This window comes from Rousettus aegyptiacus, unplaced genomic scaffold (genome assembly GCF_014176215.1).
Source record: "Rousettus aegyptiacus isolate mRouAeg1 unplaced genomic scaffold, mRouAeg1.p scaffold_m13_p_4, whole genome shotgun sequence".
NCBI classification, from domain to species: domain Eukaryota; kingdom Metazoa; phylum Chordata; class Mammalia; order Chiroptera; family Pteropodidae; genus Rousettus; species Rousettus aegyptiacus.
The window spans coordinates 122,447,091-122,465,974 of NW_023416307.1; the positions used below are offsets into that span (position 1 = coordinate 122,447,091).

General features: G+C 37.2%; 1 protein-coding gene across 8 annotated transcripts in view; it reads right to left on the bottom strand.

The window, feature by feature from the left end:
• TMCC1 (transmembrane and coiled-coil domain family 1) overlaps window positions 1-18,884 on the bottom strand; it is a 178,285-nt gene that overhangs the window by 21,196 nt on the left and 138,205 nt on the right. For 6 of the 8 annotated variants that reach the window (XM_016122049.2, XM_016122048.2, XM_016122047.2 and 3 more), the window contains one exon: window positions 2,673-3,607. In XM_016122049.2, the coding sequence (XP_015977535.2) occupies window positions 2,673-3,607 (935 nt within the window). Of the gene's footprint in view, window positions 1-2,672; window positions 3,608-9,352; window positions 18,342-18,713; window positions 18,791-18,884 lie in introns of those variants that run through there. The other 2 variants (XM_036219696.1, XM_036219695.1) reach the window with 2 other exon arrangements.

An 18,884-nucleotide genomic window follows, 5' to 3' on the forward strand; every position in this document is an offset into this window, starting at 1 on the left:
GAGAAGAGTTCATCAAGTCCATCCCTAGCCTACTACTTCCTTCCTAGACAAAAAGCCAAGCCTACAGAGAGTAGAAATAGAAATTAGGAAAGAGAGGCTTCTGCAGGCAGCTCACTATCAGTGTGAAGGAGATATGGAAAGGAGAAAAAAATGAACCATAAAAAGCAGACAGAACTTTAAAAGCCCTCTAGGACCATTTACTGTAGAGGCAAATAACCTTATACCCTCACTGACCTGAGAGTATCACTTGAAGCTAGAACACTATTGAGTTAAGCTATTTCAAATCAAACTAGGTTCAGTGTACTACTCTGTTAAAAGAAGGTAGAGAAATTCTCAAAAAATGCTTAAAATGTAAAAGTTTTAGTGCTTCAAAGAATAATAATCAGTCTATGGGTAAAATTTCACTTAATGTGAAACAGTTCAAAGACCAACAAAATTAGATAGATTTAATGTATAAAGACATATGTAATGAAGGAGACATCTGTAACTGCTCTATACTTGGAAATACTGGTGCAACAAAATAGTTGAGTAAAAAAATTGTGACTTTCCACTGCTTTTCTTGGAAAAAAGGCTTGCTTTCTTCAAAATTCTGTTTTAAGTAAAGCTGAAGTGATATGACAAAAACCAGATTATACATTACATTAAGTCATCCCTTGCCCCTCAGATCTTACCTGTTTCTGAAAATTCAAAAGTTTTCTTTAGTCTCTCTTTATTCCATAAAACTAGTCATCGACCTATTACACAGAACCCAAAGTGCAATGAAAGAAATGCACTTCTCATTAGGTCCTAAGTGGCTTGGACTTGATTCTTCTAATGAAGTGATAATAAGGAACTAAAATTCAGTCCAATCTCAGAATTATTTTAAATGGATACAAAGGTAGGCCTTGGGAGACTTGTTTTCCTCACTGATTTTCTCACACTGGCCTACATCTGACTTGAAGACATAACAAACTCTGTAAGTATTTTAAGCTCTGGGAGAATTTAAAAACTGGAATGTTTTGCTATCCATTTAAAATAAAGGTGTCAAAAGCAGGCAGGCAGTTGTGTTTGTTTGAGCAACTGTGTAATGTCCAGGTTTCCATGTTCAAAGGGGTGCATTTTAATGGCAGCAGTAGCAGCTGCCACCTATCATCAATTGAGCACTTACAGGGCCAGGCACCGAGCTATGTGCTTTACATAAATTATTTCATTTAAATGTCACAGTAACCTTATGAAGGGCTATTATTATTCTTATGTTAGAAATGTGGAAATCAAGACTCATCGAAGTTAAGAAACTTGCCCAGTTTTTCAAGATTAGTAGGTGTAATATGGTACATAGGATCAGGTGTTTTATTTTTAGAGTTCATTCGGATATTTGTTAGATTGCTCACTGCTTTAGATATTGTCTCCTAAGTATATTAAAGAATATATGAAATACTGAAATAAGAATAGTAGTGTATTTGCTTTTAGAACTTCATTTCTTTCTCCACATTCACTCTTCTTTTTTTTCTCCCAGAAGCCTTAGGTTAGAATTGAAGGACAGAAGAGTAAAGAGACAGGATTGAATTATTGATTAGTATTTTCACCTTGTGAAAAGAGTTTGCTGTTGTAACTACTCTCAAAGCTTACTGATACATGTAGATAATTTATTTCAGGCCCTGAGATTATCTCATAAATGCAAACTTTTAAAAAAGTCATTTTTTTTTTTTTTTAAAAAGAGGTGACTAGGACCTTAAAAGATGGTCTGTTCAATTCTTGATATTATAGAAGTACTGAGGATTCCCACTTGTTAGTGGGAACAAGACCAGAACTCACATCTTTGAAGGCCTAACCCACCTGTGGCTCCCCATAAGATTAACCCTTAATCTCTGTATCAGTGAGGTGGCCTATCTCTGACTGACGAATCTGAATGAGTACTTCATGGGGGATATAATTTCTATCTGCATGTGATGGAGACAAGGGTAAAAGACACACATTTGGACATCAACTCAAAGTGGTACCATATGACTATGGAGTATAACATGAAACAAAAAAGAGATTAGCTTCTACTTTAGCACAGATTATGATGACTCAAAGCATTCAGCCCTTTGACAATTCTCTAACTACTGTAGAACCATTTCATGTTTAAGTCTACTCCCATTCAAATGTTTGCCAATTGATAGTAAAGGTAACAGACATGCTTATCTGGATTTATTTCTAGTCTAATCTTTCTACTAACTGCCCAGATAAGTGTGTTTAAGGCCAGGGTTCATTACATTTTGGCTGGGCTATATCTCTGATATCTGCAGAGTTCAGAGAATTATAACAGATCTTTTGAATTCAATATAGTATGGCTACAGGTTGCAATGACTTATGATTCCGTAATTACAAATAAATAGGTGGAATGCCTTAGAAATCTTAGGCTTTATTTTGAAGTCCTAAACTGCAATGGAAAGCTGGAGAGCTACAGTAATCATAATCCCTTGACCATCACGCTTCATCGGTATGTGACCTTGGAGTCATTTAACTTTGCCATGCCTGTCTTTCGCACTCTATGACAAGAACTCATGCAGATGTCATATGACATATCTATAGTGCTCTGGACATTCCAGAGAAAGAGACTGTACAAAGATCTTTAAAAGCTACTCCTCCATATCAAAGGGAGGGGAACCCCCAAAATAAATAATTTAGGATTTTAATTCCACATAACTTACCTATATCGTTCTTCCTGTAAGGCCTGCATTATTAATGAATAGTCCCTCTGATAATGTTCCTTGAGGGTCTCAAAAGATTCCTCTAATCTGGCCTGGGTTTCCCGGATCTCCTGGATTTCATGTAGTAGTGCATCAAATCCTGAGTTCTGCATGTCCAAGGTGTTTGTTTTGGAGCTGGATGCTCCTACAGCGATGCCTCCAGTAGTACTGTTGGCTCCCACTGAGCCTGAAGTGGCACTAGAACAATCTTCCTCACTACCATATTTTGGGCTTGACTGAAAGTTTGAAATCACTCCCAAAGCCTTCCCTGCATCATCCACTTGCCCTTCCTCTAAAGAGTCCTTCAGGTTAGGGATGTTGTCTGCACTGCCAAATTTATTCCGAATTAGTGAAGCGATCTCTCTGGGCTTTGAGACCACGGCCCCTGCTGCTGAATGGGTTGCCTGCGAGAAGCTGGAAAGTCCACCTTTGACACTGTCTACCACGCCTTCACTGAAGCCAGTCACCTTTGCTCCCACATCCTTCAGACCTTGGTGCATGTCCCTGAAGACATCCTTTGGCTGCCGGGGTATCCCATTCTGTTCTACCTCTCGGAGCTTCCTGTGGTAATGCTCAAGCTTCTTTTGCAGCTGGAGGATGGTTTGGGCAGATTTCTGGTTCTTCTTCTCAAAGACTTGCTTAATGCGGGCAGCCTGTTGCTTATCTGCACTGTTGGCAAGCTTCAAGTACTCAGCAACGTTGTCGTCCCGGGCTGTTTGTGCAATCTTGATCTGTTCTGTGAGCTTCAGGATCTTCTGCTGCAGGTGAGCAATAGCAGCCTTTGTGCGCTGAGGGTCTGGTGTTCCATCCACAGAGTCTGTGTGGATGCTGCCATCGGTGCTGGAGGCCACTGCACTGGAAGTCTGGGCGAGGCTGCTTACTTCCAACCGCTCGATCTAACATAAAAGCAAGAAGTGAATGTTAAAAGAAACCCAAAAAGACTACTTCTCAAGAACCAAAGGGCCAAAAAGTATTTAAAATTTACCTATTCTCAGATCTCAGTACAGACAGTTAACCTAAATCCTTCTGTCTTGTCCAAGCACCATCTCCCTCATGGATCCTGTCCTCATATAAGTATACTTTGCTTTAAACAAAACATATATATTCTTAAAAAAGATTTGTACATAATGTAAACTAGGGTATTTTCCTCTGTTAGAGGACTTGGCACAGTATTTCTTTAAATAACAAAGCTCCTCTAGTGTGTTTAAAGCACAATTTAATTCACATTCTTCAAACATACTTGCTTAGAAGCATATCTATAAAAAACAAGGTGCATCTGCATTTTGATTTAATTACATAAAAACTATTTTTGTATTTAGACATCATTGTAATTCCAATTCATGCTCTCAAGATTACGGTCATCTGAAAATGTTAGCGAGAACAGGTATATCACTGGCTAGATATAAAAATCAATTTTTATCACAATGTCTTTTTTCCAATCATGTCAGGGGTGATGGAGTCAGTCTTTCTATTCTAAAGGGACACTTACAGGTAGCTGAAGACAGGTGGAGGTAAGAACGAGGAGGTATTAATGAAAGTGGCAAGGATGAATGTTAAAATTTTAACTCCTGAGGTTAAAATCTCAAATCACAAGTAATGATAAACCTGGGCGAAATAACATGAACACCTGGGACAGGGACAGTAAGAGGTAAGAATAAGTTAGTGACTAAATTCAGGCCTTCTGGAGCTCAAATTTTGCCAGTTCTATCCAGTAAATGATTGTTATTAGGCAAGGGACTCCAAAACACACACAATGACTATTCTTTCATACGGGTGAGCAGCCATTCAAAAGAGTTGAAGAAAAAGGCAAGCTGCTCAGATGTGAAAACTTAAATTATCATACTTTGAAGTCCTTAGCCGAAGCTGAGGAGTGGTTTAGTTTTCCTAACTCAGAAGAAAAAAAATCCTTCAAGAAGATGTCTCTGGGTATGGATTGTGGTGGTGAATTAGAATAGGGCCTATGCAAAAAGGCTTTAGAAACTGTTCTCTATTGAGCAGTAACAGAAATAAATAATAAGTATCTCAGAGTAATAAAAATTTCCAGTAGTCAAATTACAAGTTTACCACCCTGGAAATTAACAGCACACCCCTCTCCTTGCTTACTGTCCCTGACACCAGCAACAATTTGCTAGATATAGATTATCCTCATATTAGAAAAAACTGAATTACATTTTTGTATAACAATACACCAATTCTGAAACATTATGAAATGCTAATAATTAACTTGTCAGTCTAGAGATGCATTCTCTTTTTTTCATCTTGGTTGTATCTTCTCAGTTTGCTATCTGAGCAGAAATTATATTGCTCTCTAACACTAAAACATTTAGTTCACTACTGGATTCAATATATTACTATTGATGTAAATAAAAGAATATTAATTTCTAGATGGACACATAATATTGTACATTTAAGTAAAATCATAAGATAATTTAAAATTTAAATGAACAAAATCATAATGTTATACTAGAATAGTTAGAAACTAGCAATAATAACTGTTTTATGAAACTTCCTCCATCTGACACATTCATCTTTTAGGTACATGCTAACAAGCAGTGAAAGGCCAGAGGAAGGCAGCAAAGGGAGGATGAGTTCCAGATACCCAAGTTGCCAAGAGCTGCAACAGGAACTCCTGGAAACCTACTCTCTTCAATGCCTTCCTTAGGTTATGCAGAGTTCCCACTGTGCGATTTTCTTTTTGAATGGAATTTCAGATCCCATAATTACAGTATGTAATATGACCCTGTTTCATTACGTTTAATAGCTCAAAATCAATCACAGTATAAAAGGAAAGCAATTATGAAATACTATTGGATCCACGACTACCAGCTTAAATGTATGATCTAGTTTTCTTAGGTTCTTTGTTATTAATTTGAATATGCAATCTATTGTCTAAATAATGTAGGGAAGAGGCTAGACAACTGAAGGCTAAATAAATCAAGCTACTTTCAGAGACTGCAATATACTAATCAGCTCTGCAGCCAGACCATGTGGACACCTGCAGAACAAAGGACGATTTCTGCTGGGATTGCTAACAACCCATTTCCCACACCTGTAAACGGGGACACAGGAAAATGAGTCTTTAAGTGGCTACCCTGCACAATATAAAACTGTTCATTCCCTATGGCTAAATCCATAAGGAACCTGTGGATTAAACGCTGGGAACTCCCAGCAGGACTTTCATGCTACATATTCCTGTACCTGACACCAGCAGCTTGCCTTTTTCTTCAACTCTTTTCAAGCTACACACTCTTCCCCTTCCTCATTGTATGTCCATATCAAAGGAAATTGGTAAACAAAGTCTTTAATCTATAACTCACAGAAACTAAAGGATGATATACACTGGATCTCCACCCTCCCCACACTTGGGGCGGTTTTCTCGTCTCTTGGCTTTTTGTCTTTGCTTTTTCCCTTTTTAAAATAAATTTTCATTTTGACTCTAACTTTGGCGCGTGTTGAATTCTTTCCACACTCTCCACCAAACGACCCTCTTCTCTCAGTGCAGGGCTTGGTCTCCTCTCAACTCAGGGGGATTTGCCCTGTCCTGCATCATAAATAAATATACATATAGAATCAAATCTAACTATTACTCTGGGTGGGTAAAAACTGATCATACTGGTAAAACTTTCAATGTAATTACTTATAAATAACCATAGTTTAGATGTGAGTCTATTTCTCTACATTGTAACTAAAGAAATAAACCATACTGCCTTTAATCTGACTTCTCTCCTACTTGGGCTGTGTCCTTCCAATGCATGGCTCTCCTCCAAGAGTACAGATGACAGAACCAACTGTCCTCAGCCTCCAAAGAAAACTAACCCACAGCTCAGCAGGAGGACAGTTTATCACCTGAAACCACAAGCCACTGGATTACTCAGTCACTATTCCCAATTTTGGCAGGCACTATTCTCAAAAAGGGAGGAGAGAAGAAAGGGAGAATTTGTGAGAAGAGGGGAGTGGAGGGAAAGAGAGGAGAGAGGAGGAGCAGCAGAGGAGGAAAGAAGAAGATACAGTGAACTATAGAATTACAGGTTAACTATGAACCAAGTCCTTAGAGGTACAAATGCGTAGCACTGGGAAGGCCTAACTTAGCCATGAGTTATGAACACATCAACTGAACGGTGGTTCTCTTTTCCAACAGCCTTTGCTAGCTTAGGCTATCTATATTGTGGGGGCTAAAAAAAATTTCTCCCACCTTCTAAGTTCTTCGAGCTGGGCTAATGATCAAATTTAACAGAGACAGATTTTAACAGGAGAAAAACTCCAAGATTTTTTATTATAGATGTATATCAGGGATGTCATAATAATGAGACCCAAAATGAATTGGGCAATTAAGACTTTATGCCACATGAACAAAGGAGAAAAGGGGGCTGGGTCTGGAATCTCAAAGAGGATATGAGCAATTCACAGGTAGCTGAGAGAGTGGAACACACATGGCAAACAAATTCCTTCTAGGCAACCCAGAAACAATGGGATATAGGAGGGAATCTAGGTAACAGGCCCCTACTTGGATCCTTTCTATCTATCATAAATAATTCAAATAGGCTAAAGTGTAAATACTTAAGGTGAATAAGTTAAGATTCCCTTAGGTAGGAAAGGGGGAGGGTCAAAGGCTCTTTCTCAGTCTTGGTTTCTTAATGACTAGCTTAAACTCAGTATCCCAAAAGGCACATTGGGGGCGGCAAAACTTTGGTCCCCTTCAGTATATAATAACATGAAATTAGATTCCTACCTCGCCCCAGACAAATAACTAAATTGCAAATGTGAAAAACAAATTTTAAACCTTTTAGAAAGCACTATTGGAAAATAAGGAAGGATTTTCTTAAATATACACAAAAAGTCACAGATCAGAAAAACAAGATTACTGAATCTGGCTACATTTACTGTAGTAGTAAAGCATAGATTCTGGCATAAACTGCTGGGTTCAAATCTGGCTTTGCAATTTACTAGCCATGTGACTTTGGGCAAATTATTCAACCTCTGTATCTATTTCATCAACTATAAAATGGAGATAGTGCTAATGTCCACTTCCACTTCAGAAGACTGCTGCAAGAAAGAAATGAGTCAATTAACATAAGAGTGCTCAGAATAATACCAGGCACAGAGTAAGCTGTTATTATTGGCTATTATTTTTATACCATGTAAGTGGTTCTTTTTAAAAATTCAAATATTAGGGTAGTTCCATAGAATAGTGGTTAGCATGTCTGCTTTACATGCAGAAGGTCCTGGATTCAAGCCCCAGCAGAGGCCCAGGAGCATCAGGTTCCCTGGGTGCACCAGGCCCTCTGTGTGCTAGGTCCCTTGGGTGTGCCAGGCCCAGTGTGCTCTGTGAGTGTGAGGGAGGAGACGCCCCGCCTTCAGAGATTCAGTTTTCAAAGGGAGATGGCAACATCCATAGGTCAAGGGTGAAAGTGGTGGGGGGAGGGAGGAGGTATTAAAAAATTCAAATATTAAAGGGATTCCAGAATGTACCTACTTCCAAGACCTTTCACATTTCGGGCACAAACAAGGGATACGTAGAGAGATTGAACCAAAGGAATAATGTAATTCAACACTACAGTAAAATAATAAGTCACCTTTCTGGATAGTTGGTCATGTGGCTAGGCAGCTGGCTCGCTAATCAGTCCTCACACAACTTTATAAAGTAGACATTGTTATCACTAATTTACAAATGAACTGACCGCTGAGGTACCTCCTACTACCTATCACAAAATAGTATGACAATAGCAGAAGCAATATTACCTACTCAATAGGGCTTCCCAGGACTACATCTTGAACGGCCTACAAGTCTGATCATATCCATCAATTTAGCAAGTCCTATAGCCACTATGGCTGAGGTTAGAATTAATATGTACAGAAAAATGCTAGGACCAAAAGTCAGTCAGTTAAATATATTTTGACTACTTTTAAGTTAGGCAATATGCTACAAGCTAAGGATATGGTAAAAGCCATGATTCATACTTAACTGTCACTATAACAAGCAGACTATAGTGCTTTGTTTGTACTTTGTATCTTACTATTAAGAATTCATTTGCTAGGCTTAAATCACTATTAACTGATCTGAATTAATTGATTAGAAAACAGCCCAAGAGAACAGTTAAATAGAGATGTTTCAAAACACCAATTAATCAGGGGGCAGAGTGTAGATCCATCTAGGGCAGATTACTTGATAAGCTTTATAATGGCTTACAATTTTCATTTGCAAACATGTTAAAAACCTAAGTGAATCAAAGTGTCAGAGCACAGCAGTACCCAGCTTTGAGAACAATCATGTAAAAAGGCAATGTGATGGAAAGAACATAAACAAAAGGATCTGGGTTCAAGCCTGCCTTTGTCACCTTACTTGCTGTGTGTCTCTGGGCCGCCTACTTGTTCTCGTTGAGTCTAAGTTTTCTAATCTACACAACAGAGTTATTAACATTTTCTCATGAAATTATTTGAAAAGATGTTAAACGTGCGTTGAATCAGATTATGCCTCTCAAATGTGGCAAACATTCAAGAAGTTACCTTACCTTTTTCTATTCTTTACATGGTTCATTACTCAAATCCAAATTTGTAACTAGGAAAGATTCAGCAATCTCAGACCTGACATTGCTATCTTCAGTAAAGATCAGCCCCTACTTGGCGTGATGAAGTCATCTTACCTATGCTTCACAGAGTACTGGCTCTCTTTCAGGAAATTTCATATTCTGCACACTGATCCACATTATTTCTGAGAAAATGAAGAAGGTATTTTAAGGTAAAAGAAGAAGGAAGAGGCTGAAGAGTGGGGAGATCTTTGTAATTAATCTGAAAACAAATAGAAGCTTCTCTATTTTGGTTTTTCTGAAAGTGGATGTGGATCTTTTTCAGGGCCAATTTTTAGAATAAGTTATGCAGTGGCCATTGTAAATTGATGCTGGGGCATCTGCAGACCCAATTCCATTGTTCTGTCAAAAATTTTTCAGAGCTACAGTGACCATGTTTTTAAACCAAAACTTGAGTGTGTGGTTCAATTCAAGTGCACTTAGTGGGGGAGACCATTCCCAAAACCTAACAGAAATGGTAATCCTTAGAGATTCATAATCTTGGCCCTAAGAACTACACAGGAATCTTCTTACCAATAATAAATACAATGATACTCTAGTTGGTCTTATAAGATTTTCTTTTTATGCCAGGCAGATTGTACTGAGGAAGAAAAACAAGAAAGAGTCCTGCCATAGGAATTATACTGCTCTGGGTTTAAATTTCCTGTTATTATCTCAAGGTTTACCTTTGCCAACTCACCCACACTTCATCCATAATAAAAAGAAAAGAAACCCCATAGTCTATTAGCATTTTATACAAAAAGTATCTTAACCATGACAGAATTTTTCACCTTATCTCTACTGTCTCACTGTAGAAATGACATGTTCTTTCTTCCCTTCTCAAAGTATTCTACTGAGCAATTCATGTGCAATTCTGACCGACATTTACTTTGCTGTGCTGTGAAATGCAGAGATCTCAAGTGGGGATATTAGAAAATAAAAATGGACTAAGCCCACAGCCAGCAATTTTATTCTCTAGGCATTCCATTTTTTCACTTTGGAGCTAAAATCAAGGTTCAGCTCAGTCTCAAAAATAGGCCTATTCAGTTGTCACACATTTTTTTCACTTGAAAAATAATTCTTGTACAGAGTGGAGTCAGTTCCAGGAATCACATTTTAACATTTTTACACGGAATTTCAGTACATAGAACAACCCTAGGTTCTATGGAGACTTATCTGGACCACGAAAAAGGGGAATAGTGAAGCCAAGTGAGCAGGGCTCCTGGAACCCTGATTATCTCACTTTCAGCTATTTTATATGGGTATTCTGGAAAAATTTTGCTTAGGAAAACAAAATAATGTTTTATTTCTTAATTTTGAAGTTTTAAAAATCACTGATATACAAATAATACTCAAGACAATAATCCTGGTCACTTGTGAATTTGGCACTAATCTAGTTTGTCTCAAACTTCCTTTTTCTACTAAGAACTACTAAGGTATTGCTCGCTTTCCTACCACCAGCACTTGCCAGATGCTTCTTCATAAAGCACAAAATTTTAAAAGCATTTCATGGGCGATACTGCATGTGTAATAATGAGTAGAGAACATGCTTGCTGAAATGTGAATTCTGGTGGGATTTGCTCCCCAGCTTCACAGCTAAAGAGCCTAAATATAACTTAGTAAAATGACAAAAACAAAACAAACAAAAAACCTCACTTAGGAAACCTTAAATTTAAATCCATATATGCTAAGGGTCACAATCGTAATTTGGTTCTTCTGACATGGTGTGTTTCACACCACAGCTTACACCTCTAGGCTTTTACCCATACAGGTTCCTTAGCCAGTCCAGGGCATGTTCTCCCTCCCTTTCAGTCTAATTACTACTCATCCTTGAATATCCAGTTCAAAAGTGACCTCCTCCAGGAAGTCTTTCCTGACAACCTCCCTTTCCCAGCTGGATTAATGGCTCTTTCTTTATATGCCCATATATCTATATGTACATTTCTATCACTGTCCTTATCATATTATGTTGAAATGCTTGTTTGGTTGCCTTGTCTCCACTGACAGTTCCTGAGGGTGGGGATCATATCACATTCATCTTTGTACCCCAAGAGGCACTATCCTTGTACAAAGATAACCAGTGAATGTCTGTTTAATATAAATGCTCACCAGCATCTCCTTAACATGATCCTTCTGGATCTGATATGCCATGGAGTGACTGAGCCTATGTTTCTATGAATAGAACACACATCAGGATTTTTGTAATAGCTTCCAATAGGTGATACTCATCCCTCTAAGGCTGCTGAGTAAAAATTACTGACTGCGTTTAGATTATTAACATCCTATCTGGTCCACCCTACACCAACCCAACTACAAAATATCCATCATGAGATCCAGAGCTCTGCTCAGAATTGCTTTGTCATAGGAGGACTGATTTCTCAGCTTACGTGAAAGACATCATTGGAGATTACCACTGCCTGACATACTTGCTGGGCCAAAATGGATCCATGTGAGTTTGGCCAGATGATTTAGTCTTCTTTTAACAAAACTGTGCACAATACCTCCTACATACAGGGCCTATGTTAGGCACTGGAGGTACGATAAAAAACAGCTCTTAAGGAGACTCCAATCCTAGTAGTGATGATGTAAGCAGACAATAACATGCTGCTTAGTTGATTAAGCATTATTTTTATAAGCAAAGATTCTTTGAGCTAGGAAGGAACCTAAGGGGTCATCCAATTAAGAAAATTTATTTTATAGACAAATACCAGATTTTAAGAGAAAGAGCTCTCCTAAATACATATAAAAGAAAAAATAAATGACATATACTTAAAATAATGAGATACCAGTTTCCATATTTCACTGGAAGTATCCAAGCAGAGACTTCATGCCTGCATGTTAAGACTATCATATGAAGACATGCTGACTGACAGTTGGAACCGATCGATGATCCGAGTTTCCTTCTAATTCTAATTTACTTAAAAGTCATTCTTAAATGACTTCGGAATGAAGAATGATAGTCTGAAGCACACAAATTTGCTAATGCTAAAATTAGTTTCTATTTTCTGAGCATGCGTTAACCAGTAAAAGGAGAAAGTGACACAGAAATAAGTTTTCACTGTCGAGGATTTAAAAATACATATAAAATTCATGTGCGGATAAGCCTATTTGTAAAACTGCTACAAATGAGTTCCCCTTTACAAGTTAATTCCTTACAAATACTTTTACAACATAAGTCTCATTAAGACAAAAGATTTTTAAGACTCACCTTAATTCTATTTATTTTAAGCAATTTTGATAAAACAAAATTCTAAAGCAATGAAAGAATTTATAAAACTCCATGAGCCTTTGATGATCTGGGTCTCTCTGAACTACTGTTAGGCTTGTTAGGTAGTTTACGAAGAGCAGAGGCTCTAAGGAGAGGCTGTCCAAACTATACAGCCCTAATCCCATTTTAGGACCTAACTAATCTTTTCTCTTAAAAATGGTCTTAAGTATTATTTATCTGCTAACGACTTCCAAATGTAAATCTCTAGCCCATACTTCCCTTAATTCTAAACTCATATATCTGACTACCTACTCAATATCTCTACATGGATGTCTAACAGTTATTTCAAATTTGCTATGTACAAAACTGATTTTTTGATGTGTACCTCCTTCTCATTTCTGCTAATGGCTATTTTCATTGACCCTTGGGCTCAGATACAAAGTCATCTTTGACTCCTTTCTCTCACATATCCTATCCAGTTAACAACGTTAGTAATTCATAGCAGCTAATAGATATAGCATAATACTTACTATATGCCAGGCACTGTTCTAAATCCTTTGTATGTTTACTAAACCGTTTAATTCTTACAATGACACTACAAGATGAGCATTATTATCATCTCTATTTTACAGCTTAAAAAAACTGAATGTATAAAGAATTTAAGTTCTCCAAGATCACAAAGCAAAGAAGTAGCAAAGACAACGGTTTAACCCACATGGTCTGGCTACAGTCTGTGGTGTTACCCTCTATGTCCACTAAACTGCCCCAGCAAATGTTTTGGGCTCTACTTGCTCAAGAGAAGTGGACCCTGACCATTTCTTACTGAATTTCCACGGCTGCCACCCTGGTCTAATCCACTATCAGCTCTCATCTGAACTACTGCAATTGTCTCCTATTGCTGCAATAATATTTTTATAAACAATTATCTGCAAAGCAGCTAGAGTGGTCCTTTTAAAATATAAGTCAGATCACAACAGTCTTTTACACTCAAAACTTTCAAGTGCCTTCCTAGCTTGATCAGAGTAAAAGCCAAAGTCCTCACAATGACCTAAATGACCATGATCTGGTGCCTGTGCTACATCATTACCCTTCTGACTATATATCTCCTAGTACTCATCCCTTTACTCCACTGCCATCAACTATAATGGCCTCCTTGCTGTTTCTGGAATGTGCCAGGCATACCCCATTTCAGAGCTTTTTCACTTAGTGTTCTTTCTGCCTGGAATGCTTTTTCACAGACACCACAGCTTACTCCGTTGTCTCCTCTAAGTCTTTGTTCCAATGTCACCTTAGTAACCAGGACTTCTCTGACACCCTATTTAAAATTGTAACCTCCACTTCCATTATGAATTTCCTATTCTCATTCCTGGCTTTATTTTTCTACAGAGAACTTTTTACCTTCTGACATATATTCTTATATCGATCACCAAAAACTAGAATGCCAAGGTCCATGAAGGTACTGATTTTTGTGTTTTGTTAGAGAAACTTCTGTTTCTCTAACACTTAAAACTGTGCATAGCACTTAATAGCTGCTTAAATATTTGTTGAATGAATGAAAGTATTTCCTACTCACTTATGTATTCAAAGAATATATTGAATACTGGCTATTTGCAAATCTCTTAATTTAATCTGGTACTGCTGTAAATGCTTTGCTTATATTTTTTAGTTAATACTCAAAACAACATTAAGAAATATATACTATTATAATCCTCATTTTACAGCTGAGGAAATTGAGTCAGAAGTGAAGGAACTTGTCCAAGGCCATGCAACCAGTAAGCAGCAGGGCCAGGATTTAAACCTGTATGATCTGGCTTCAGAGTCCCAGCTCTTAACTACTTCTCTACAATCCTTCTCAAAACAGCCATGATAACTACCACTTGGAACAACAGAAAAAGGAGGCCCTGATGATTTCTACAAAGTTAGACTCTGGATGGGAATCCCATAGTCATGATTATATCTTCCTTCCTAAAGTTTATTTTTTAAAAAAGTACATGTGAGCAAGTGCTTGAGCATGAGTGAGCACAAGTGTGTGGAGTACTACAGGAAATAGTATGGAATTGTCCAAAAAGCAGCTTATATAATGGCAAAAAGTAATTTAACATTTCCAGGAACTTTAAAAACTGATGACTCTTCAGGTATTATAGCAGGCATTTACACCAACTTTACTGATGTATCTACTTTATTCTATTATACAAAAAAAGCAGTTATATTCTCAAAATTACAGATTCAAAGAAAGATAATAGCCTAGTATTTCACTTGTCAAAGAGTCATATATTTTTTTAAACGAACTGAAAACTGATCTATTGAGAAAAGTTTATCAAGAGTACATATGATCTGTCTCCTCTGTTTAAATTTCTCTTAAAATAATTTTTATTTAGTTTCAGGTAGCCAGGTAATGTTAGAACTACAGTCATTCTTTTGCAATATAATGTTTAGAATTTGCTTATATTTTTCTCATTCAGAATCTATAACGACAAAGTACAATATATAAACCAACTTCCTCAAATAGAATATAATCTAGTTTATACCTCCAAGTTAAGACGGGACAACTTGTGACTAAAAAAAAGGACTAAATTAAGCACATCTATGAATAATGGGCATAAATATATGACTGGTATGGATTTCAGATGATAGCCCTATTGCTTCTCAGGTTTTTTGTTTGTCTGTCTGTTTCTCAGGTTTTTAAGTGGAAGTATCTATAGCTCATAAAAGAGGTAAGAAATCACTGAAATACAGGCTCCAAAAGAATGGGAATCAATGCATAGCAATGTTAGCTAAGATAATAAGAAGGAAATCCACTATTCAAAGACTTCTGAAAAGGCAAAGTGAATGCTTAAGCCTCTGTGAAAAAAATTACTTAAATGAAAAAGAACTAACCTTTACAACTAGTTTCTGCATTTCTATACTCTGTTGGGGGTAAGAAAGAAGAGGCTCCACCAGAGGCAGTACTATTCTATCAGAGAACACTAGGAAACAACAAGAGGCATTCCTCCTGCAAAGCACAGTCTAAGCCAGTCTTAACAATTATCCAGTCTTAAATGCCAATAGCAACCTCATGGATTCTGGAATTATTTTAGAGAATGGAAGAAGAGGAAACGAGACCAGCTATGGATACTGTCTTGGCCAATTCTTTCATATATGATAAGCAATAGCAAGATTTCAGTTTTTCTGATAAATTACAAATAAAGGTATGATGAAAATGACTAGTTCATGGACTTTGCATATGAAAGGAACATTTCTACCATGTATCTAGTTATCGGTAAGGTAAAAATATAGGTTAGTCTAGAGAAAATCAGGCGCGGAAGTAGAAAGGACATCATGGTGCTGTGCTATTAAGGAAGCAGGCTGTAGAAAAAACCGAGGCTTTAATTCATTTTGCAATTATCCTCTGTTTTCCTTATATAAAGCATTGAATAAAGGTAGAATCCCTACTATCAAGTAACACATGACCTAGTTGGTGAAACATGGAAATAATCAACTGCATTATGGTTCCAATTAAGTAAATAATATAGTAGCAAAGTACTCCTTGAATACAGGAAGTAGTCATGTATTCAGAAGGAGGAAAAGGAAACAGAGAAGGCTCCTTGGAGATGGTGAAAAATGAAATGAGCTTTGAATGAAGTTTTTGATAAAAAGAGAAGAAAAGGGATTTCAAGTTGACAGCCTAATATGAGAGCAAAACCCCAGAAGAGGAAATTTAATAATTTCTTCAAGAAAACTGAATGGTTCATGAGGTTATAAAAGTATGGCATAGGAGAGAACTTCGGTGGGAGATGAGCTTGCAAGGTAGGTGGACTTTATTCCAAAGGTAACACTGAAGACTTCCCAATGGTAAGAGTTGTGTAATCCCCTTTAGAATCTATATTTATAGACCCAAAAGGCTACTTGACTATATCAAAATCTACATGTCCAAATAACCATGATCCTCCTCTAACCCTGCTTCTCTAAGTATTCTCTTTTAGAAAAAGTACCAAAATCCGTCACATTGCACAAGCCCAAACCAAACCAAATCAAAGCCCAAGAATCATTCTTGACATATTATGCCTTCTACCTGTATCACATCCAACACCGAATTCTATCTATTTTACTTGGCAAATTTCCATCAAATTATAATACTTTCCATCTATCTCGACTTATCTCTACTGCCACCATCTTAGGACAAACTTGTCAGCTTTCTCCCAAATCACTCACTATGAACAATATATCTGCATTCACTTAGGCTCTCAGTTAAGCTAGGGATTCTTTTTTTTTAAGAAGTCCTAAACCACCTATGCTTAAATTCTTTTAGTAGCTTTCCACAACTTTTCAAATATTAAGAACAAAAAGTTGAACATGGCCTATAAAGTCAATCCTATGTGATTTGGCTCTGGATCTAAATCTTTAGTCTCATCTTAGAGTATGTATCTCCCACTCTAGTCACAATGACCTTTTTCAGCCTGTGCTGCTTGTTTCTTCTCATCACAGGGCCTTTGCACATGCAATAATGTATACTTGTCCTTTCTTCAACTCTCAGAAACAAAATGTCCTAGAAGGCATTTTGCTAGATACTCAGGCATTCACTGATGAACAAACCAAAGCCTCTGCTTTCATGAGGCTTAAGGCTAAGTGGGGAAAATTGGTTGAGACAGAAAAACCAGTAATAATATAAATTGTGCAAAGTACTACGAATAAAAATAACAAAGTGTTGTGATTAAAGAAATAAAGTAAGGGAGGGAAACCTACTTTGGATTGGGAGGAGATAGAAAAATAGTTGGAACAGGGGCACTTGAACTGAGCTCTCACAGACAGAAAAGTTGTTACTTTAACCAGGTTATGAATGAATAAAAGTATTATTACTGTAGGTTACGTGAGTCAAGAGAACACAGAATTTGGAATTTTATCATCATCAAGATGAAAATACACAGTTAACACAACAATTCAAAAAAAGATTTAAAAAAAGGATTCATCTGTTCACTGCTTCTGAAAATTCATTTGGTAGAGGTTGAGACTGTGCTACTAAAAAAGCTTAAGGAGCAGAAGGATGCTGAGAGAGGAAAAGGTCAGTAATCAGGGAGGGGTCCATAATGGAGTATCTAGATAGCTGTATTTACAAGGCTTACATAACCAATGAGTCAGCAAAAAATCAGGTGTCAATGGATCTCTTCTGTGCCCAATCTAAGCAGCTAGGAAACTTAGCTTTCCACTGGTGAGAAGAGGGGCACAAGAAAAGATCTTAGACTAATAAGCAATTACCATACCTTCCAACAATACTTGCCTAAGTTAAGATGATGAAAAGTAAACCTTCACGCTTAGAAAAACGTAAGAAAGAGGATCCGATTTAAAGAAGATTAGAGTAAGGTGATTCCAGTAAGATTTTATTGATCTAATATGACCCATTTCTTTTACTTGTAAAAAAAAATGCTTATTAAAGATTCCAAACTCAAGGCTCCAAAATGTGCTGAAAGCAAAACCTAGATTTTAAAGAGAAAATATCTTTATCTTTCTTCGGGTCCATAAATATTTCAGGGCTACTTTCTATAACTATATTTACCCTCATAAAAGCTAATATGTATTAATAATAACAGAAAAGGGCTTCATAATGATAGAACTGTGTCTGGCAAACAAAAATGTACAAAATAGAACACATAAAAAGGATTAAAGCACAGTACAGGCAAAGAGATACAGCACTAATAACCACTATTGAATAGCAATAATGAATCCAAGACAAACATCCACCAACGCACAGCTATGAAAATAGCAGACTCCTCCATCCTGCCCTCCTCCACCTCCATACTTATGTTCTCAGCCTATTACTGTTCCAGTAGCAAAAACTCAGAGCAGAAAGCTTTTATTTTTTTCTTCACTTCAGGCCGTAAGAAAAAGCTGGGGTGGGGGGAGGGGAGAGCGGGTAAGGGTAGAAGGGGAATAATTATGACTGTTCAAAGAAAGAAAAGAATATCTGTTAAGACACCATTCTTTGCCCTGTAAATTCTTGGCTTCTGCCTGTTCATGGATATCTGAGAAAACTTGATAATTATTTCTGAAGGTCACAACTGAATGACCAGAAATAATGTTTTCCTTTCTGGCTCTCTTGGCCATCCTTTTCAACGAAACGTGAATCTGCAAAAACGTTTTAGTTACTGCTAAGAGGCAATTCTATATAGCTGATATAGAAAAGAAAAACAAACAAACAAACAAACAAAAAACAAGAAAAAACAAAACCAAAAAACACAAGCAACACATTTATCTTACCCAAACCCCCTGTCAGGCAGTCTGCTGATTGTACTCGCCACAAAGCTCATCCTTCATTTGTGTACAGCCAGAGCGAGCTTGGATCGTGAAAAAAAAAAAAAAAAATCACAACCTTTTTTGGCTATAACCTCTTTCCATTTGTCCCAGCTTCCAAACTGCAGAGGAGCTGTG